At 42.5% G+C, this 21,862-nt stretch overlaps 2 protein-coding genes across 3 annotated transcripts in view; one reads left to right on the top strand and one right to left on the bottom strand.

The window, feature by feature from the left end:
* The window catches only part of usp24 (ubiquitin specific peptidase 24), a 58,709-nt gene extending 42,590 nt beyond the window's left edge, over window positions 1–16,119 (bottom strand). For both annotated transcript variants that reach the window (XM_061825851.1, XM_061825852.1), the window contains exons 1-7: window positions 15,242–16,119; window positions 6,065–6,233; window positions 4,301–4,368; window positions 4,068–4,211; window positions 3,829–3,954; window positions 3,238–3,273; window positions 1,114–1,179 (exon numbers count right to left, since the gene is read on the bottom strand). In XM_061825851.1, the coding sequence (XP_061681835.1) occupies window positions 1,114–1,179; window positions 3,238–3,273; window positions 3,829–3,954; window positions 4,068–4,211; window positions 4,301–4,368; window positions 6,065–6,233; window positions 15,242–15,520 (888 nt within the window). In that variant the 5' untranslated portion in view covers window positions 15,521–16,119. The remainder of the gene's footprint in view (window positions 1–1,113; window positions 1,180–3,237; window positions 3,274–3,828; window positions 3,955–4,067; window positions 4,212–4,300; window positions 4,369–6,064; window positions 6,234–15,241) is intronic.
* A 216-nt stretch (window positions 16,120–16,335) lies between these two features.
* On the top strand, window positions 16,336–21,586 carry bloc1s2 (biogenesis of lysosomal organelles complex-1, subunit 2). The gene is made up of 5 exons (XM_061825883.1): window positions 16,336–16,598; window positions 18,263–18,379; window positions 18,500–18,619; window positions 18,712–18,816; window positions 21,111–21,586. Exons 1-5 carry the CDS (start codon window positions 16,433–16,435, stop codon window positions 21,140–21,142), a joined length of 540 nt encoding a protein of 179 aa, XP_061681867.1. The 5' UTR covers window positions 16,336–16,432; the 3' UTR covers window positions 21,143–21,586.
* Window positions 21,587–21,862: the final 276 nt, after the last annotated feature.

The following is a 21,862-nucleotide window of genomic DNA, read 5'->3' as shown; positions in this document are numbered from 1 at the left end:
TCTCACTTTCACTGGCTTTTCTGCTAAGTTTCCTTCAAAGAAAACATATTGTGCATTCTTTTAAATTCGCAAATTTAAAATCGTTTATAGATGTTTAAAAAAATTGTCCGACAAGTGCTTGTCAAAATATCCTAAAACTCAAGATTCATTTTTGTCATACTCCAATTATTCATTTCTCCTGCATGTCATGCAGACACTGTATACCTCATAGGTAGTAACAAGTAACTGACACACTAATTTTTTTTTTATAATTGCCTATTAATACTGAAAATTCTGCTTCAAATTATAATCACAGAACCCCAAAATTAATAGAATTTCAAACTCATCTCACATTACCCTTAAAAATATATGCCTTACACATAGAAGGAAAAAAGTATGTGCATCCTTTCAAATTTCTTCAATTTCTATATAATTTGATCATATAATGTATTTCGAGCATCACCTAATTCACAAGATAACAAGAGAGAGGGAAGTTATTAAGAGGTAAGTTAAATTAGCTAACAGGTTCCACAGAAGTGGGGAATGAATGCGCGCATGGCAAACTGCCTTCGCTATACTTGGTTGTTTAGCTTCAGACATGACGGGCGGGCAGGCACTCCAGATACCCAACTATTTATATACAACCCATTTAAAGCTTGATTATTCGAAACATATCCCCTTGAATACTCACAGGGTATAAACACCAGAGCGCATGCGCTATCCCCCTTTACTTATTAATATGCTACTGGTCAGAAGGAGCCCCCACCTTGGGGGGGGGGGGGGAAGAGAGAAAAATAAATAAATAAATAAAAAAATCAATGACTTCACACCACCGTGTTTCCGGGAAGGTTCCCTGAAAGAAGCACGAATACAAGGAGACTTCAGTCGAGATAACACAATAGCGCATTTCAACCATTACACGGTGGCGGGATAAGTGGAACCTCGAGCACACCCCCCTCCCCCCGCAGCTGAGTGCATCCAAGAGTGCGAGGACGCCTGTCTGAAAGCCAGACTGTATCTTCGTTCAGAACCGGGGTGGAAAGAATGCCATTACTCTTAAAGGTATGTCAGGTCGTTTTTAAGCAAGGAAGAGAGAGGGGGGTGGGGTGGGGGCATGCGGCAGGTTAGATTTACCGCTATTTCGATCTCCTCCGTGTTGAGCTTTGTCTGGATCGCAGTGAATCCTCCCAACTCTCCAAACTACACAAAAAAAAAAGCAGACAAAAGCAAGGATAAGAACCAAGCACATACAGTGTGTTTTTAAATGCTTGTGCAACACAAAAGTAAAAAAAAACAAAACAAAAAAACAACTCTGGATATGTATTGGCATATGAAAATGATTTGGCAGGTTGTCAAGAACATGCCAAAGTAACAGGGGGTGCTTTAAGTCTAAACCACCATATTAGACAACAGGAAACCTGAAGAAAGTCAGTTTTGGACAAAGAGTTACCGAAAAACACATTTCTTAGGCTGGACATGGTTCAAGTAAAACAATTACATTTATACGTTTTGTTATTATTTTTTTTAACCCTGTTTCTCTCAAGTGGCACAATCAGGATGTGTGTGCATCATGGCAGTATAAACAGCAAAAAGGATTGGAATTGGATTTCTTCAGACACGCATCAGACCATTTCTTAATGTGGATAAAAATCTGATGCGTTTGGGATATTTGCCATTGTGGTGGCAGCATAAACACAGATCGCACACATGAGCTTGATGATATTTAGATATGCAAATTATTGACACAAACACCCCCATCTACAAAAAAAAAAAAACAACAGAAATGTAGAAATTTAAAAAACACTATCGTAAAAGTATAGACAATCAAATATGGTGTAAATTGGCTATATTAGATGTCTGTCCGTCATTAAAAAAACAAAATGGAGACGTAGTTAGTGTGATGACCTCTAATTTAAAATCAATGGATTATTCTAATTGAATAAAGGAAGTTTTATTATTGTGGCATACATACAATTGTATGCCCAACCCACATAGGTTTATGAAAAAAAATAATCAATTAATCTAGGACCAGGACAAAAGTGAAAGTCGTATCAAAAATAGTTTGGGGGTTTTTTTGTATTCTTTTCCAAGCTTTAGAAAATATATTACAGTAAAGCCTCGGTTTTCGAACGTCTCCGTTTTCGAACGAAAATTTAGAAATTTTTTTGCTTCTGTTTTCGAACGAAAACCAGTACTCGAACGCCCCCGACAAAACCCGGAAATAACATACTGCGTGCAGCCAGACCAGCTGACCCACGACTTGCTTTGTTGTGAATTCCCACACCGGGAAATAACATAATGCGCGCAGAACCCAGGACGCGTTTTCTCAGTCTATTCGAACGCCCCCCGAAAAAACAAACGGACATAAGATCGCATGAGGCACAAGGGGTTGACCCACCTACGATGCGTTTTGTTATTGTGAATTCGAACAACCCCCCGAAAAAAAAAAAACAGCACAACCAGCGCACTTTTGTTATTATGTATAACACAGCCTCTGTACACACACTGTGTCCTGGTAGTGACTGTTTTTTGTCTTCTTATGGAGGACTATCGTGTTAACCCCCAATCATGGCTCCAAAAAAGGCAAGTTGCTTGTTTTCAAGTTATTCTGCACTTTTGTTAATAAAAAAAAGTTTACAAGGCTGGGAGCTGAGTCGCTAGAGATACGGCAATGCACTCCCAGCCTAGTGTACTCTACTACTAACGCATACATTTTAAGCAAAAAATAAATATATTTCTTAAATTATTTTAAGTATTTAAACTATACATGTATTTCTGCTATGGAGTTTATTATCAGGAAAAGCTAAAAAAAAATGCTTTAAAAAGCTCATTTTTTTAGGCTTGGGACTTATTATGTCTTTTTCCATTCATTGTAATGTAAAACATTGATTCGGTTTTCGAACAAATCACTTCAACTGTTTTCTGGAACGGATTGTGGTCAAGAAAGGAGGCATCACTGTACTCACAGACTCCCATTGACACTAGAGAAGTTATTTACTGTATGTGCGACTTGGGTTTCTACACATTCGGTTTGTTTCAAGTGTTCCTTCAGTCTAAACAGAAGTATGGGATTATGGTTATTTGAAATATAAACGGAAAGAGATTAAAAAAAATGATGCAGGCAACCAGAATTATCCACTTGAACCAACACAAACGTTGTGCTTGTGGATAAAAGGCAGAAATCGCATAGAAAACCTTTTTGGTGTTTATTTGTAATGTGTGTTGGTGCACAGCCACGATGCGGTTGAGATGACTTACTTGATTGACTAAATCCACCAGCCAACCGTGAGGCTCCTAAAAGAGATCATTACACTTTTAGTGGGCTCATTTCACATTATCACCAAAGTGTGTGTACCCACAAACACGCACAACTGTATCTTTGTGTCTGTTACACAACACCGGAGATGAAAAACTTCCTGACCTCCCCTCGAGCGCGATTTGATTAGCTATTGTAAACCAACGTGTGTCTACAGCAACTTTGTGCAAAAGTAAATAATTAATGCATCTGTGGTGGCTTACGGTAGCGGGTCAACGCAATCTCGAAGACATTCATTCTCCTGCCCTTACTTACTGAATAACCCATATCAGACTAAATTAAATATTTAACTGCGCCCTAAAGGGTTTGTAAATGCAGTTTGCCTAAACACACATTCACACACTCGAGTTTTTATGGGCAGTTATTGCAGTACGGTTTTAGCTGACCCACTTCCAGGTCCGACGGGCCTAACAGAATTTCCATTAGGATCGATAAAATGTTTCCCTTACCCAACATCGCTGGACTTTACCTAGCTTTACAATCTTGCACATTTACTTGAACATAAAATATACCCTCTGCGACTTCAGAATTACTTTTTGATAGGTGTTGCTTGGAGAAACCGCAAACATGTTGGCCTCGTCTCCAAGCACCTCGGCCCAGTTCCTCTGACAGGCCTTCATCCGGTTCTTGAAGTGGTACTCGTTGTCTGGGTTTAAGGCCTGGAAACAACAGGAAGTAATGCAAATTTGAGCAATTTCACAGATGAAGCATAAAATGTTAAACTCGGGTTGCAAGGGGAGAACATAAAAGCAGGTAGAAAAAAAATACACACCATCGCCAAGACACCCATTAGGTTGACGGGAACCGGGTCCTGCTTGACCCGCTCTGCCACCAGCTCCACCAGCAACATGAGCATGTTGTAGATTCCCTCGTGGATCTCAGTCCCCCACTTGTGCACGGCGCTGCTGGTCAGCAACTGTCGACAGCGAGATGACGAAAAATGAAAACGTGAGTAAAAGTACTCAGCGAGAGCTTCAAAGTCTGCTGGCGAGCTCGCGTCCTTACCTTTTTAAAGGCCTCCGGCATACAGCGCTCCACGAACCTCTTGCAGTTTTCGTCGGCGTCGGCGAGGCCTGATGGAGACGAAAATGTTGAATTTCAATTTAAGAAAAAGAATACATGCTACCCTCAAAAGAACACGGGCCGTTAAAGCCCCATTTTTTTTTTGTTTCAATTGTAAACGATATCAAAATATTCCACATTATTTGGGGTTGTCAAAATTGGGTATGCAGGATTGTCCAGTGACAGGCACGGTATGTCCATGCCGAAGACCATACTGTACATCCATCCATCCATTTTCTTTGCCGCTTATCCTCACGAGAGTCGCGGGGAGCACTGGAACCTATCCCAGCTGTGAACAGGGAGGAGGCGAGGTGCACCCTGAACTGGTTGCCAGCCAATCGCAGGGCACATCACATAGAGACAAACAGCCGCACTCACAATCACACCTAGGGGCAATTTAGAGTGTCCAATTAATGTTGCATGTTTTTGGGATGTGGAAGTAAACCGAAGTGCCCGGAGTAAACCCACGCAGACACGGGGAGAACATGCAAACTCCACACAGGCTGGGACGGTATCGACCCCGGGTCCTCAGAACTGTGAGGCCATCGCTTTCCCGGCTGATCCACCGTGCCGCCGATACAGATACATGAAAAGCATATTTTAGTAATATTGCATCCACAGTAGTTAAACAAATTCACCTCCTTCAAATCTACTAAGCAAGTTCTGCTTTGTAATATATTCCAGACACAATGTTTCTATGTTACAAATAGAGTGGAATCAGCTAGTTTTCTGCGTCCCGTAAGAATACTCGGTCACGTTGCATAAAATAGCACACTCAGTTACCGCAATACATTCAGTTTTTCACTAAATTGTGACCTAGAAGTGTTTCTATACAAGTATTGGTTACCCATCTTCCCTCTAAGCTGCGCAACTGTGCATTTGCGCACTTGTTGCCCACCCTCAGCGCAGATGAAAAGAGATCCAGCGCAGTGAACAACAACCTGATGTCTATTATTATTGTTATTATTTTTTTAATCACAGCACCACACGCCCTCTCACAACAAGCTGCTGACAGGCCAAACCAGGCCACACACTCTACTTCCTAGATTACCTGACTCCGCCCCCTCCACTCTAAAGGGGTAATTACAATTGGTGTGTAATCTTAAAATTCCACCTTGGCACAGCCTGATCGAGGATAAAAGCATAGAAGATATAGTGCCCAAAAAGATAATTCTGTATTTTAAATATAGGAGGCAACATAACATTAACCCTAAAACTGTTTAGGAGCATCATTCATCTTGCAACATGCATTGCTAAAGATATTCCGCAAGCAATAATTCAGTTTTACACCAAGAAAAACAGACGGGGGTATCATTGTGGGTTAAAAAAAAAAAAAAAAAAAACAAAGTTGGAAGGGACATTTCAAATTCATAGTTGGCTTGGTTTGGTTAGCAACGTATTTTTTTGTTTGTTGACATTTTCAGTGTAAGTTTGCAAAAACACGAAATTGTTCTTAAAAATGTTCTGATGTAATCTGAGCCTTTTAATGAGCCATGTAACTTCAATGGATGACGCTGATTGACCACAGTGCGTATGTCTGTTGTTGCTCACAGTGGTCAAAGGGGGCGCTCACGGCCTTATTGTGTTTGTCCGACACGTAAAAAATTAGAGGGAACATTGTTGGTTACACTGTGCATGCGAAGTGTATGGAAGTGTAAAGCCAAGTTATGAAACTATATAACTCCCTTTCCACGGAATCAGTCTTACCGTGCCGAGCGAGGCAAGTCGAGGCGATGAGGCATTTACCCAGTGATTCCTCCCTCTTGTACGGAATTGACCAATGGTCAGTGAACACTCGGCTCTCCAGCTCGTACAGGTTAGTGGTAGGGAACTCCATGCTGCCGCTGGAGCAGTTCCCGTTCTCGTCGTTGCTTCTCTGCAGCAATTAAACAATGGAAAAAAAAACATGAATGGAAACGTGCGACTAAATGCTCCCTTGGTGAACCATCAGGTGAAAAACGCAAAAAGTCAAATTAGAGTTTGGTAGAAATGGAAACCACACTTCTTCATATACTTTCTGCATTTTGAAATGAACAATTAAATAGCAAGAAATAATTCCCTGGATAGTGAAAAGAAATGTATTTGATAGTTGACACACTTCAAAATTAGGGACGAAGATGGACCAAGATTCTAATCTTGCGAGCATTCTAAGTTTTTACTTCATTTTATTTAAACCCATTCATGAGCAGGGTGGCAATTTTTTTGCCTTATTGAGATAAAAGTCTCCTAACAGGCCCCAATCAAGGAAATAACACTTCTTTTTCGTGAATGGTTAAATTATATGAAAATTTTACCAATTTATAATTTCTTGCCAAAAATACGACGCTGCCCTCGAGAGGGTACTTGGGTTTTTTTTTAGTCAATGGTCCCAAAAACCAGAATCAGAATCAGATCACTTAAATATTTTGATATACTGAAGGATATAACGTATGAAAATCATGATGTCCCAAAAATGGGACGCTGCCCACGAATGGGTTAAATAAAGGAGTTGAATCAGCACGGCTACTTTTATCTGAATATCCATCCATTTTCTTAGCCGCTTATCCTCACGAGGGTCGCGGGGAGTGTTGGAGCCAATCCCAACTGTCAACGGGCAGGAGGCGGGGTACACCCCGAACTGGTTGCCGGCCAATCGCAGGACACATAGAGACAAACAGCAGCACTCACAATCACACCTCGGGGCAATTTAGAGTGTCCAATTAATGTTGCATGTTTTTTGGGATGCGGAAAGAAACCGGAGTGCCCGGAGAAAACCCACGCAGGCACGGGGAGAACATGCAAACTCCACACAGGCGGGTCCGGGATTGAACCCAGGACCTCAGAACTGTGAGGCCAACACTCTGAGCAGTAACCTGAAGTAACCTTGCGACTGCTGCTGTGAATGAAGGACATTTCCTGAAGATTTTCCCCTCTAGTCAAAATGTTTCCCGCTCCTTTTTCTCCCTCTCGGTGAAAGCAGAGAGCGCATCCTCTGCTCTTCAATCTGCCCATCATCACCCTTGTTGCTCTTCACGCCCCCGCAAAGCTCAACACAAGAGAGCTCCTTGTGCAAAAACTCAGTGGCACGCAGACGCAATCAAACCCAAACATAACAGTGTTGTCTGTGACTTGTCTGACACCGACGGCGGTTTTTTAGTTGGTTGGCTGCTGCCACGTTTGCTGTGATTGTGATTTAAAAATTAACTTTTATAACTTCTGCATTTTATGCTTTGAGTTAAACAAGAGCAGCAGAAAAGCAGAGTACTCCAACAACATGGATATAATTTTGTAGTTACTGTATTTTCCACACTATAAGGCGCACCTGATTATAAGGCGCACTGTCAGCTTTTGAGAAAATTCAAGGCTCTCAGGTGCGCATTATAGGGCGGAAAATACAGTAAATCACATAGCCAATACTCATTCAAATAATAACAAACCTGAATATAAACTGTTAAACTTAAATTTACTTTTATTTTATTGGTGTACTTTTTTCCCAGGGTAACACATTCACAAGCAATGTTTTGTGTGTTACAACAGCAGTTCTATACGTTGTTACGCCACACAAGCCCGTGTGATGATAAAAAAATAGTTCAAATTTTATTTTTTTTATTTAATTGTAGGGTGGAGTGCGCATTTTTAAGTAAATTAAATAGAAATACACCAAAAGGAAAGCAGATTTCGACAGGTACATTTCAAAGAGAAATGTGTCTACCACAGGCAGTGCACATATTGGAAGATCGTCAAATCGGTTATAAATTCTATATACGCCGTAATTCCCGGCCTATGGAGCGCGCCTGGTTATAAGCCTCACCCAGTACATTTGTAAAGGAAATACCATTTGGTACATACATAGGCCACAGCCATGTAAAAGCCACAAGAGACCACATTGAAACACGAGATCTTTACAAAGACGGTACACAGAGACTTTAAGGCTAGAGTTGCCGTGCTAATGGTAACGCTAAAATACATACTGGTAAAAATCACTGAGACACGGCAGTAACACGCCAGCGTAGCGCTAACAGGGCCGGACCGGTAAAAGTCACTTCCTGGGCACATATATTCCACCGGTCTCAATCTTACCTTTTCCGCCCGAGTGCCCTCTTGCAGCCGTTTGAAAAAAATGCACAAATTAGCCGCATCACCGCATGATTGAAAGCTTGTGAAAAAAGTTGCGGCTTACAGGCTGTAAATTACAGTACGTTTACGCGTGCCATTGCAAGTTTGATGAATAAATCTCATTTTTAAAATGAAGTTTATTGCTGTTCACCTATGACATGCAATCTCAAATTTTGCGGAACACTGTTGAATTATTTTTGTATGCATCATTAAAGTACCATATCTGAATCTTGATGAGCTCATCCGAATGTTCTCAATCTTGCAATGAACACATTGCAGTCCATTTTCTCAATCACGGTAAGCGCATCTCCAATTATGTGCGGGAAATAATTGTCCCCTGTCTGAGTTCCTGCGCTCTGTGGCAATACCAATCGGTGACGGGAAAAAAACAAAACAAAAAAAAACAGGACAACAGGAAGGAGCAGAGAAGAGAGAGGCCTCACATTTCATTCCTCCCTCTTTGGAGGATATTGAAAATGACGGGCATAGAAAGATGAGCAGGGAATTAAAAATGAAGACCGAGCTACCCAGTAAGAGTCTTCAGGAGGACGTATTCTTGACTTTTGATTGATTGTATACAAATAGGTCTCTGGTGTGCCTGCCCATCCGCCAAGTGAGAAGTTACACATCCAAAGCAATATTTTTTCGATTTGCCTCTTGCTAAAAATGTGCCTGCAAGTGAGCCCTGTGAAATTATGCAAACTGGAACGTCACAATTCCGCCCCCCCTCAGATATCAGCTTGGCTGGGCTACAATTCCTAACCTGCATGAAACGCTATCAAGGTTTAAGACCCACATTCCCCCCCCCCCTGAGGGTGACACCCTTGCATCATCTCAAAGGATCTGAGTAAATTCGGGTGAGCTAATAGCATTAGCTTCTGATAAGTGGTACATCGCTGATTGTTCAGTTCAGTATTTGTGTTTGATTACGTGTGTCCACGCAGCACATACACATAATGTTGCAGTAAACTGTTGCCTCGTTGAGTAAAAATGAAAAATGTTTCCATTGTCATTGCCACTCATTTTTCTTCCCCCACTCTGGGGTCTACGCCCCGAAGCATTAGTTGCTGTCTTGGGGACACAAACAATGCAAAATGCCATAGATGGGCTAACGACTAGCATTGGTGTTGCGGTGCTACAATCCTTAAGCAACAGATACCGCAGCATAAACGGGAGCCAAATATTGCAATCTCCAGGTTTGGTCACGACGAGTTCAATGAGACAGGATTGGTGCATAAAAATGAGCGCAATACATCCATCCATTTTCTTTGGCGCTTATCCTCACGAGGGTCGCGGGGAGTGCTGGAGCCTATCCCAGCTGTCAACAGGTTGTCAGCCAATAACGGCACACGGAGACAAACAGCCGCACTCGCAACCACACCTTGGGGCAATTTAGAGCTAAATATTAGAAACAGCAGTGAATATGAGGCAGTGCAGTTCCTCACCACCCCAATCAAAAGCCACATTAAAACATCATCATCACTTGGCAGGAAAGCCACGTGGGACAGCGACAAGACACGCAGGCGGGGGGGGCGCCGTCACCATGCACCCGGGCGACTCCCCGCGGGACCCCTTTTGCGAACTCTGCAACGTGTTTGTCACAGACACTGCAGCGCTATATTTAGGAGGATGGCACGAGGCCGGCAACCTGCAGGAATCACACGGCGAGTGGACCGAGGGAGAAAAAAAAAAAATATGGAAGAAAAATTTTGTAGCTTCTTCAGGCTCAGGGTTTTTGCAAAACTATCACATTGCAAGGTCGTAATATTAGGATTTTCATTATAAGAGGTGGCTATTAGAGAGGAAATTTCACATTTGAACACGGCAAGGTTGTACGATTTGAAAGGAAATGCGTCAAAGTCTGGATTTAAAGCCAGAAAGTTAAAGCCTCATCCCCACAACCTTCCCAAAACGGTGAAATGACTGTACAAAACAACTACACAGTATCGTGGATGAATCGCTTCCCCCATGAATTAAAATACTTTTATTGTCTTTCCCTCCCTCCCCCTGCTGTAATTCCACAAGTAGATGCAAGCTGGTTGCCGCAAAAAAAAAAGAAACTTCAAAGCAATTAAATTTAGTGTTATAGTAATATGAATAACCCGTTTGTGTGTGGTAACACGGTAACAGGTCAGCGCGAGGCCGCCGGGGTGTGCGACAAATGACTGACATCTTGTAAATTGGGCCTTCTTTCTCTAATTGGTTGTTTTTCCTCGGGCGCAGTGCTTCCGCGTGTTTCCAATTACAGGCAGACGTAGGACGAGAGATAGCATTTTTTTTTTTTTTTACCCAATTCATATATATTATGTAGTACTAGTAAGTCATAATGATTCTTATGACAAAAGGTCTATTTTTTAGGGGTGGGGGATAATTGCAACGTCACCGCCTATCAGCGAGACAAGAAAAAGGTTGTGAAAATTGTGCAATAATTCCTGAACCTGACAAATGCACGTCCCTGGCATGTTACTGAAACACTGTTGCTATTATCTATCTACATATCTATTATCTGAGCTGCTTAGCCTCACAAGGGTTTCAGGAACTATTACTATTATAGTAACTATTACATATACTATTATAACTTTTTAATATATGAATGAAACAAATACACATCTTTAAAATGAAAGTGGTTAACAAAATCTTACACCTTAAGAACGTTAAAATGTTGCTTAAAACATCCCCTAGACAGTAAATAAAGGTTTTTAAGACAAAACACATTCATATTTCCATGAATAGTATTTTGTTAGTGTTCTGCTTTTTCTCCCCCAGTGGTTTAAAAATTTCTATTACATTTTGGCATTTCCGCTGTATTGTTTGTATCTCATGTTACACCGGCCTTTAATTGTTTCTCCATGGCAAATGATTGAATTGTTCGTAAACAACAGTGCAGTACTACACTGCTACGAATCGCTAACAAACATCCATTCATCCATCCATTTTCTTAGGCACTTATCCTCACTAGGGTTGTGGTCGTGCTGGAGCCTATCCCAGCTGTCAACGGGCACGAGGCGGGGCACACCCTGAACTGGTTGCTGCTCCACCGTGCCGCCACTAATAAACAAGGAATTAAAATAAACCGTTCATTGTGGGAATCCCATGATGAAGGGCAACCATACAAATTTTTAAATACATAGTTTTACCCGGCACGGTGGATCAGCTGGTAAAGCGTTGGCCTCACAGTTCTGAGGACCCGGGTTCAATCCCGGTCCCGCCTGTGTGGAGTTTGCATGTACTCCACTGTGCCTGCGTGGGTTTTGTCCGGGCACTCCGGTGTCCTTCCACATCCCAGAAATATGTAACGTTAATTGGACACGCTAAATTGCCCCAAGGTGTGATTGTGAGTGTGGCTGTTTGTCTCGATGTGCCCTGCGATTGGCTAGCAACCAGTTCAGGGTGTACCCTGCCTCCTGGCTGTTGACAGCTGGGATAGGCTCCAGCATCTCTGCGACCCTCGTGAGGATAAGCGGCTAAGAAAATGGATGGATGGATAGTTTTACCCTTCCTAAATGCTTTAAACATTTAAACTAATTAAAACTGACTCTTCAAACACACTTTTAATGGATGACAGAGTATCATAATCGATTTTCCATAGAGTCTAACTGTACTGGACCAAAAAGCTTGACCACAAAACCGAGATGCTAACTGAATTATGGATTTTGTGAAAAATATGATCACTGCCCTGACAATTCCGATCAAAAATATGCTACACAGTTTTTCCGTTGAATGTTATCAAACTTGACAGCGCAGGCGCCCCTCATGTTGCGCTCATTCATTTTTTTATCTGACGCGCAAACTTGCGACAACACCGAAAATAAGACTGTGTACGCGATGATGTCCAACTGCTTGCGCATGAAGTGAGATGACAACTGTCCTTTATATTTAACAGCTTGCATCACAGTGTGGCAGCAGTTATTAGGAGCGAGACGGGAGAGAGACAGCCACGGGGCCGGCGGGAAGTGGTCAACAAGTTGTTTACACGCACGCCGATATTCACGACTCGGAGTTTTCACTTCAGTGTGGAAGTGCAATAACGGCACAGATTGTTTGGAAGCGGTGGGGGCACATTATGAATATGTTTTGGCTTCGTTGAAAGAGTACAAATTGTCCATAGGTGAATATGAGTGCAAATGGTAATGGTGATCAGGCTCCAGCTCACCAGCGACCCTTAATTAGGATTAACAGTATAGAAAATAGACAATAACAGGTAACAGATGTAAGAACGTGAAACACGCCGTGTTCGAAGAGCAAAACCAATAAATATGAATTTTACACGAAAAACAATTCAATTAATATTGACTGCCATTCAACGAAGCTTTTGCTGTTTACCTCCTGAAACAACTTCTGAAACGCACCCTGGTAAGTGCCACTGTAATATATCCACCCATCAATTTTCTTAGCCGCTTATCCTCACAAGGGTCGCGGGGGTGCTGGAGCCTATCCCAGCTGTCAACGGCCAGGACGCAGAGGAGACAAACAATTGCGCTCACAATTTACACCTAGGAGCAATTTAGAGTGTGCAATTAATGTTGCGTGTTTTTGAGATGTGGGAGGAAACCAGAGTGCTCAAAGAAAACCCACACAGGCACGAGGAGAACATGCAAACTCTACACAGAACTGTGAGGCCAACGCTTTCCAGCTGCGCCACCATGTCGATCACTGCAATATCATTTTGACAAATTCCATTCCTTTCCTCTGTTTTTATGCTTACCGTCATCGAAACAATTACTCGCAAAGAAATACGCAACAACAGGTATGAGTACCTCAATACAAGGTTGTGTGACCTCTGCCGAAGCCCAGAGACTAACTCACCTGACTCAAACCACTCCTTTAAAAACACCTGACAACCGTAATACCCCCCCCACCCCCATTCTGCATTTACATTCACATTCAGATGAGTGAATTACTGGCCTTCTGCCAGAAGCCAAGCAGAGTTTGCTTACAGGGTAGAGCACTTGGCAGCTGCACTCTTTAAACAATGATTGTTAAAGGTCAAGTGTCATCTCTATAAAGATTCTAAACTAGATATTGTAATGAAAAATACATATAACATTACTCACTTCAATGTCTATACGAAAAGATAAATATGAGCGGAGAGCGCGTCATCCGTGCGCAAAGTTGCGGAAGTGTCATTCGACGACATCCAAGTGGACGCCATATTGGCTGCATCTTCTGTCCGTGACATCACACTGGGACATTCGCCATTGAAAAGACGCTGTGCCACTATACTATGGGAGATGAACACGCCCCTTCTGACACGGAAGCTCTTTTTGAATATGAGAACATCTCATAACGGAGTGAAGTGACCGGGGCAATATTACCCTATTGTTTCGAGGCATATTTAGATGATATGCGGATCACGGCCACACCACCTCCGGGCGGCAGTGATAAAAACGATACCACCCGCGAGCGATGACAATGGCACGGCCAAACCACCTCCCCGTCCGATCCACTCACGCGCGGCGGAGATGAGCCACCCCGCCGGCGCCGCGTCCGCCGATCATGGCTTCGGCCAGGCTGGCACATCAATACATTACGCCACGACGAGCCGGTTCTTTTGGAAAAGTATGAAGAGCGAATCCATCCTCCCGAGCGTTCGAGCAATACCCAACAATACAACGAGCCAGCATTTTCGCTAACACGAAAGAACAACGAGCTACCTTCCAGCAGGTAAAACTAGTATAAACAAACAAGACCGCATGAGTGCGCTACTCCCCTGTTCATCACTTCGAAAACAAATCCCCTCGAGAGGATTTTCATGGCGGGAGTTACAAAAAGCCATACACGTCAAAATCATGTATTGTGGTGAAAAAAACGGATGGGTCCATACCGGCTGCTGCTTTTTCATTAATAACATGCTAAAAATCAAGGATTTCATGACATTGGGCCTTTAAATAACACTTATTTTTCCCACTGATACCACTTCAAGTACTGTATTTACTCCCGAGTACTCACAGACACCACTAGTGCGTTTGAAACATGAAATTTCAATTGACAGAATGACAAATAATTGCGAACAAAAACCTCTGTCGCTTTTTGATACACATTATGGTTAACAAAAAATTCAAACCAGTGCAGTGCAGCACCAACTACTGGTGATGAGGACTTACTGACTCTCGGACTTCCTTGCCTTATGTGGCAGATACCGGCATCTTTCACGAGTACCCGATACCTTGAAATAAGGCCAGTTAGATATTAGATATTATAGATATTAGGAAATCGCCCATCCTTACTGTAAACAAACAAAAATGCAACAAAATAGCCACGCCGCCAATATGAATTGCGAAACCATTACAAAAGTCCAGCTGGAGAGTATGCAACCCACATGACATGAGAGAGGGGGTCGAGGGAGGGTGTCCCTAAACTCATGCAAAGTGGACCTGCAAAAAAGATGCATTCATTCCCCCTGAAGACTTACAAACAAGTCTGCTCCTGGTTGAATTTATCTTTAATAAGCTGTGCGTTCCCACAGATTTGGTGCAGCTCATGCTCCCCTTTTCTCCCTCCAAATCTCTACTCGCCGAGGCAGCTACTCCTAGCGAGCTTAGCTCGTAAATTTAAAGTCGCTATTAAAACTATTCACTGCCGTATGTGGATTCCTGCTGCGGCGGCGACGACGAACCGGCGACCGGGGGGAGCGCTTCGCAGCCTCCCCGCCTGCTCTGACAGCTCACGTCGGGCTAGCTGCGGAGCTAGCATCCATGCTAAAGCGGAGCTAGTTAAATGGGGCGCAGCCAGTCAAACTCTGCAAGTGGGAAAAGCTAAGTGCTATATTATACGAGAGTTTGTTCTCACCTCCCCTTCAACCACGTCGTGGTACGCGGGCGGAGGGTCGAAGCCCCCCGTGCCGGTCCTCCCGCTCGACTCCCCGTCGCCGCTCGTACTCAAGGCGGGGGCAGGGCCGCTCTCCATGGGCTCATATCCGTAGCCGAGCCCCGGGCTTTCGTTGGTCAGGAGCGCGACCGCCTCGTTGATGTCGTTCTTCGCCAAGCGGAGCGCCTTCCGTATCACGTCGGGCTCCGGGAAGCCCATGCAGAGGAGCGTGGTGATGTGCTGCTCCTCTTCGGTCTCCATGATCGGGGTGTCTCCGTGTCCGCAGCCTAGAAGCGACGGGGTTTTGGGCACAGCCCTGTAGCCGTGCACGCCGCCATGTTTACAGCCGCGCTGCTGACTTACTGTCACGATCTGCTCGCTTGCTTGCTTGCTGGCTTCCCCCCCACCACAGCGCCCACGCTATTGCACACAGGTGTTATGCGCACTTCACCAGCCTCGGAAATCCTAATTTCCCCGTGGGTAGCGTGCACACACCGCAACAAATAGCTTAACATATAAATATCACTTATGATTCTAAATGTGTCACAAGGATTGTTGATAGGAGAGCACATCTGTGTAAGACAAATACTAAACTATGCACCGTATAATTTGTCTTATTTAATATTCAATAGCGACTACCGGTGTTGTTTAATCTTTATCCGTCTGCCCCCATTCGTATCATATTATTATCGCTTTTTTTAATCGAAGGAGCCGTTCGTAATGCTGTCACTATTGGTCTTATATGCTTAAAATTTTCGATTAATTTTGATCAATGAGAAATTTTCAAATTTCCCATTGACATTAAATATTTCACTCGTGTAAAAATATATATTTTTCATTTCCTCATTTTAAAATTTTAAGGTACATTTCAAAATAATATTATCCGTTTTCATTTCATCCAAACAAATTTATAAGAAAACAAATGTGAGATATGAGCTCGTGTTAGGAATTTCCCTACATTTTTCTTCCTCTTTTAACTATGTTAATTTCATTTCAGTTTTGGAACTGATTATACGTTCCTTGAAAATGAAACCGATTAAGTTACGATAAAAATGTATTATTAGGGCGTGGCAGTGCGTAGACAGTGGCGGAAGAGATTGGTAGTGGCGGGCGGAAGCTGCGTATGCACATCTCACGTGGCGGGAGGGGCGCGGCAGTCAAAACAGACACAAAATGGCTGCGACGGGAGACGACGCCGCTGCAATGGACAACATTTCCAGGTCGCCTCGGGCCAATATAGTTCCTCCGAACGCCGCCGAAGACGTAAGGAGTTATGGGGAAGGCGCAGAGGACGTGAAGGAAGCACCGGCCCCTGTGGTTAAAAAACTCAACACCAACAGTGAGCGACAAAACCTTCCAGTTCCCTTAGCGTGCTAATGCTACAGGCGAACAACAACCGAGTTCCTCTTTCCTCCCGACACGTTCTTTTTTTTTTTAAACATGAAATTATCTCCTGCTGTCGATGCAGCGTACTAGTAATTGCAATGCATTCTCCATACAGGAAGGCCCGAGCTTAGTTTCGAACTCGCGACCTCAGAACTGTGAGACAGGCTAATCACTAATCCTACCGTGGTGACCTATTTTGATTCATTTTGTTCAATAATAGTAAATTGCAATGTTTACATTTTTCTAAGGACGGTTAGATTTAAGTTCAAGAATGTCCAACCCGCACCCCAAGTGGCACAATCATCCTTTAGTTTCACAGTTTAAAACCAACCCATCAATAGTACGTATGATAAATATCTCAATTTTTCTGAGCCGTCTGACCTCACCAGGGTCACGGGATCCATGTAGCCTATCCCATCTATCAACGGGGAGGAGGTGGGTTCACCTTGAACTGGTTGACAGCCAATTGCGGGGCACATAGCGACAAACAGTCGTACTCACAATCGCACCTAGTGGCAGTTAAGTCTCCAATCAATGCATGTTTTTGGAATGTAGAAGGAAACCGGAGTGCCCGGAGAAAACCCACCCAGGCACGGGGAGAACACGCAGACTCCACACAGTTGGGGCTGGGGTCCTCAGAACTGTCCAGCCATCGCTTTAACCAGTTGTTTCACCATGCCGCCATGATAAATATTTCAGACACTAACTTTTTTTTACTGGGTAAATACGGTTTGTCAGGACAGTTCCAGGACACGTGTCACAAATGATGTTACAAATCCATTCTCAAACACCCCCTTCCTCCCTATTAATGTCGTACCCCGGTGTGTAAGGCACATTTCCAGTCTTATCTTCCGTGCCCACAACATGCACTTTTGGAGGGATTCTTTCGGGATCCTCTGCAGTCTTGTCGTCATAGCCATCTTGAAATAGGCCACATTTTTAAACTCGCTTGAGCCTCTTGAGAAAGAAGAGGGGGGTGGGGGGGACCCAGACTGATCAAGTGACTAGGTCGGTTCTTCGGACGGTCAGCATTTAGTTGTCTGCCACAACTCTCGCCTTTTCTTGCACTGAGCCAAGCAACTGCCACAGGGTCTCGTCGATGTGGTTGTTGATCATTTGACCCATATTGAAGTGGAAAAAGTGGAGTTTTAGTGTTAAATATCATTCAGGTAGCTTGTCCTGGAACCTTTCCGACACACCATGTAGAGTATCCTTGTTTATTAAAAAAAAAAAAAAAAAACTTGCTCAGAAAAACAAGCAATTTTCTTTTTTTTAGGAATTTTTGATAGCCAGGTTAAGATACAGTATATTCTCCCCTCTATTGTGCTGAATCTGAATTACATCTCAAGTGCAATTTGGACTAAATTGATTTTGATGCATATCGCAAAGTAGAGTAAATGCAATGTGATTTTTATAACTGAATTAGCTTTTTTTCATTGGGGGATTATGAATAAAAATGTTACTATTTTAGCAAGAATTTTAGAGATTTCGTTTTCTCCTTCGGCGAGAGAAATGTTAACGTAAGCATATGCGGTGGGCTGCTAAAAAAAGGTCGATTCCGAAACTATGTGACAACTTATTTGGAATATTTTTCTCTTTATGTTTTTGCTGACTTAGGTGATGGTGGCGTGGAAACGGCAGAAGAAGCTGTGGAACCTGCAGAGCCTGACATCAATGAGTTGTGCACTGACATGTTTGAAAAGATGGCCGTCTTTCTTCAGGGAGAACTCACAGGTATCTTCAAAGTGAATGTGTTGACCTATTTTTGTTTATGTTTTGATGCAGAAGCTAGAACAAAGTAATCTTGCTTTTCATTTTTTTGTGACAACATCCTTCCTGTCTTCTGAATTTCAGCTACTTGTGAGGATTATCGTTTATTGGAGAACATGAACAAGCTAACCAGTCTCAAGTACATGGAGATGAAAGACATCAGCATCAATATCAGCCGAAATTTGCAGGATTTAAACAATAAATGTGAGTCATACGTCACGCTAGTGTCATCCTTGACCAATGAATAATTAGCATCTTTATATTATTCACTTTTTTGGGGGCGGCGGGGTTCTTAGATGCCAGCCTCCAGCCTTACCTGGACCAGATCAATCAGATTGAGGAGCAAGTCTCCTCACTGGAACAAGCGGCTTATAAACTTGACGCATATTCCAAAAAACTAGGTAAGTTTTGCATGCATCCACACAAAAGGTAAGTTATTGTTGTACTAAGATCTTGCAGTACTCAAAGATGTACAAATGGAATTGAAGTCCATTCCAACTACATCTTCTGGAGAGGGTATTCTAATATATTCTTATCACGCCTCTTCATGTTAGTGTTTTAGCCACTGCAGTATTGTGGCCGGAATTTTGCCGTTGCTTGAAAGTGGCACTGGATCTTCCTATAGCCTAGCTGCTGAGTCATGGGTGTAGGAACCTGCTGTGATGGTGGTTATAATAGACTGTAAATCCACCCGGCTTGATCATAGGCACATTTTCAGAAACAAGATCACTAAAGATAAGAAATTGATTATGAAAATGTTCTCATTTTAAGACCGTAATTTCTCGAGTATAATGCGTCCTGAAGTATAATGCGCACCCCCAAAGTTGACCTAAAAAAAAAAAAAAAAAATCAGGAAAACCGTTCTACCAATGTACAATGCGCACCACCAATTTGCCAGAACCCTGATACGCTGACTATTACGAATGATCTATATTTATATTTTGTTGGGTTAGTACTTGTATTGTTTTTCAAAAAAAATGTCTGTACAACAATCATTAATAATAATTATTGTGCACGTGCTGATGTAACCGTAATATAATCTCGGGACAGGCCACAGGTCACGCTTGTCCTGGTCCCTGTAATTGTCAGAACTGAATCCCTCAACAAACTAAAATAAATGCTCAATGATGGCACAACATTTTATTAATACTGTTGATAACTATATTAACAGTCTTAAAATATAAACTAACACTGTTTAACTTGAATTTTTTTTTTTTTTTTTTTGCGTTAAATATTTGCGGATAAAACGTTTGTGCATAGTGCGGTTTATCCTCAACATTACACATCCTTGGCCAAGACTTCAAAAGAAGCATCTGGCTCATCTCCAATCCGAAAAAGATCCATCACAGCTACTTTTGGTGCATCGCTGTGGAACTCATCATTGATGACTTGGTGCAGTTCCAGTGCCTCTTGCATTGCATCATGAACATCTGATCTTGCTCCCACCGCATGTCATCCTCTTTGGCATCCATGGCGTTTGTGAGGAAACAATTTTTTAATCCCAAGAGTTTGTGTTGCGCAGCGCAATCTCTCCCCCTCCATTCTGCCCCAATCCGTAGCATCTGTCACTGTGGCGTCAAGCGGCTATCAAAAGAACGTGAGCTCAAACTACGTAGAAATGAGCGTAATTGCCACATTTTTAAAAAAAAGGGAGCATTTGGCGTCATTGGCCATGACGCTCGTATTACGTAGTTTGAGCTCACGTTGTTTTTATACCCACCTGTAGCCATTGAGGCGAGCTATCGTTGTTCCGGACCACAGCGCAACTTCCGGGTTGGCGACGTCATCGGTACGAGTGATGACGTTTCTTTTAAAAGAAGCTGCACAACTCGCTGTTGTAGTCTACAATTTTTTGTCTTAGTTTAAGTCAAAGCAAACTCACGGGCAGTCGTTTCTGGTCTTTGGTGCAGTAGCAACAAGCATCCTATGCTAACGATCGTAAAATGCGAGTTCCCCAAGGAGCTCAGAGAGCTCTGGTTGCACATTACCGTAATATACTGTCTATAAATGTGTTACATAAGACATCGAATATCATATCGAAAAATATATATGTATACATTTTTTTTACCACCATGTACCTGTATACGACTATATAATGTGATTTAATGTTTTTATTTTTCATCGATACCTAAATATAATGCGCTTATTAACTATTTGAAAATAATTTGGGAAAGATTTGCGCATTATTTTTGAGAAGTTACGATAATTGATGAGTGGGCAGGCACTCCAAAAACTACATACAAGCAATTAAAAGTAATTTACGGTAAAAGCAATTTTCCACAATATGTTCCATTTAATATTAACAGCAGTTAACTTATTTTTACACTTTAATGACTGTTTTTGATGGATGGTTGTGAAGGAGGACATGAGGACAGTGGGTGTTAGAGAGGAGGATGCACGAGATAGGCTTAGATGGAAAAAGATGACACGCCGTGGCGGCCCGTAACGGGACAAGCCGAAAGGAAAAGAAGAAAAATGACTGTTTAATGGTTAAATATAAGTTTATGAGACAATAACAGTGATTTGTTATGTTTCATTTTTTTTTTCCTATGGGAAAAACTGCTGTACTAAAAATAAGCACCCTGCAACAGTTTGTGTTAGACGTCCAGTTCTCCAGCAGGTGGCGCCATCACACCGCAAACCAACCTGTGGTTCTGTCGCCTTGCCAACATGAAGTCTTTCCTTCTCTCTGCAGAGGCCAGATTCAAAAAACTGGAGAAGCGATGAAGGCAGCGACCGTAGCTTTCCGTCCGTCACCCGGTCTAACCCTACTTGACGACAACGCGGCAGGACACAAACTGACACTCGAGGTCACTTAGACGAGTTATTGGGGGGGGGGGGGCTCAAGGCTGTTGTGTTTGGGCTTAGATTTGAACACTGGTATCGCTGAGTGACGCAGCAAAAGTTGTACAACAATGACTTGGCACTTTGTTTCAAGCGCAACGTCCTCATCCTGGCTGAGTAGTAGCGTAGGAGTTCATGATCTGCACTTGCTTAACATCACTTCTCAAATGTAAGTAGATGGTCCACGACGCATGTACCCAGACTTACTGAAAGCAATCCTCGTATCCTGAAATGTATTTAAAATGAGTTCAATGTTGGAGTTTGTTCAATGTTGTAATTTACTAATACTTGACACATTTTTTTTAAAATAAAGTGATGTGCACTTCATTGCACAGACTTGCCTTTTACTGACCACAGCATAAGGTAAGGGCCGTAATGTTTGCGAAAGCAGAAAAATCTTTGACCGCCTCATATTTTCATGTGAAATTGATGAACTAGTTTTGGAATCAGAACTCAAGAGTAATGGGTTTTTCAACTGTTTTGTAACTCAAAATTACTTGTAATATCTCCATGTTATCATTTATATGCCATGACAATTTGAAATTTCGACGCGGATTTTAACTTAAATCATGAAAGTTGATAGAGATGATTTGCCTTTGCGGG

This window comes from Syngnathoides biaculeatus, chromosome 7 (assembly GCF_019802595.1).
Source record: "Syngnathoides biaculeatus isolate LvHL_M chromosome 7, ASM1980259v1, whole genome shotgun sequence".
NCBI lineage: Eukaryota > Metazoa > Chordata > Actinopteri > Syngnathiformes > Syngnathidae > Syngnathoides > Syngnathoides biaculeatus.
The sequence above is the reverse complement of the archived record's forward strand: the minus strand, read 5'-3'. Positions and strand labels throughout refer to the sequence as shown.

Bases quoted from the DNA above. Each gene is read 5' to 3' on its own strand.
- bloc1s2 (XM_061825883.1), top strand. From the start codon at position 16,433: ATGGCTGCGACGGGAGACGACGCCGCTGCAATGGACAACATTTCCAGG. The intron at 18,380-18,499 runs GTATCTTCAAAG...TCTGAATTTCAG, and splicing joins TCTTCAGGGAGAACTCACAG to CTACTTGTGAGGATTATCGT. The intron at 18,620-18,711 runs GTGAGTCATACG...CGGGGTTCTTAG, and splicing joins GCAGGATTTAAACAATAAAT to ATGCCAGCCTCCAGCCTTAC.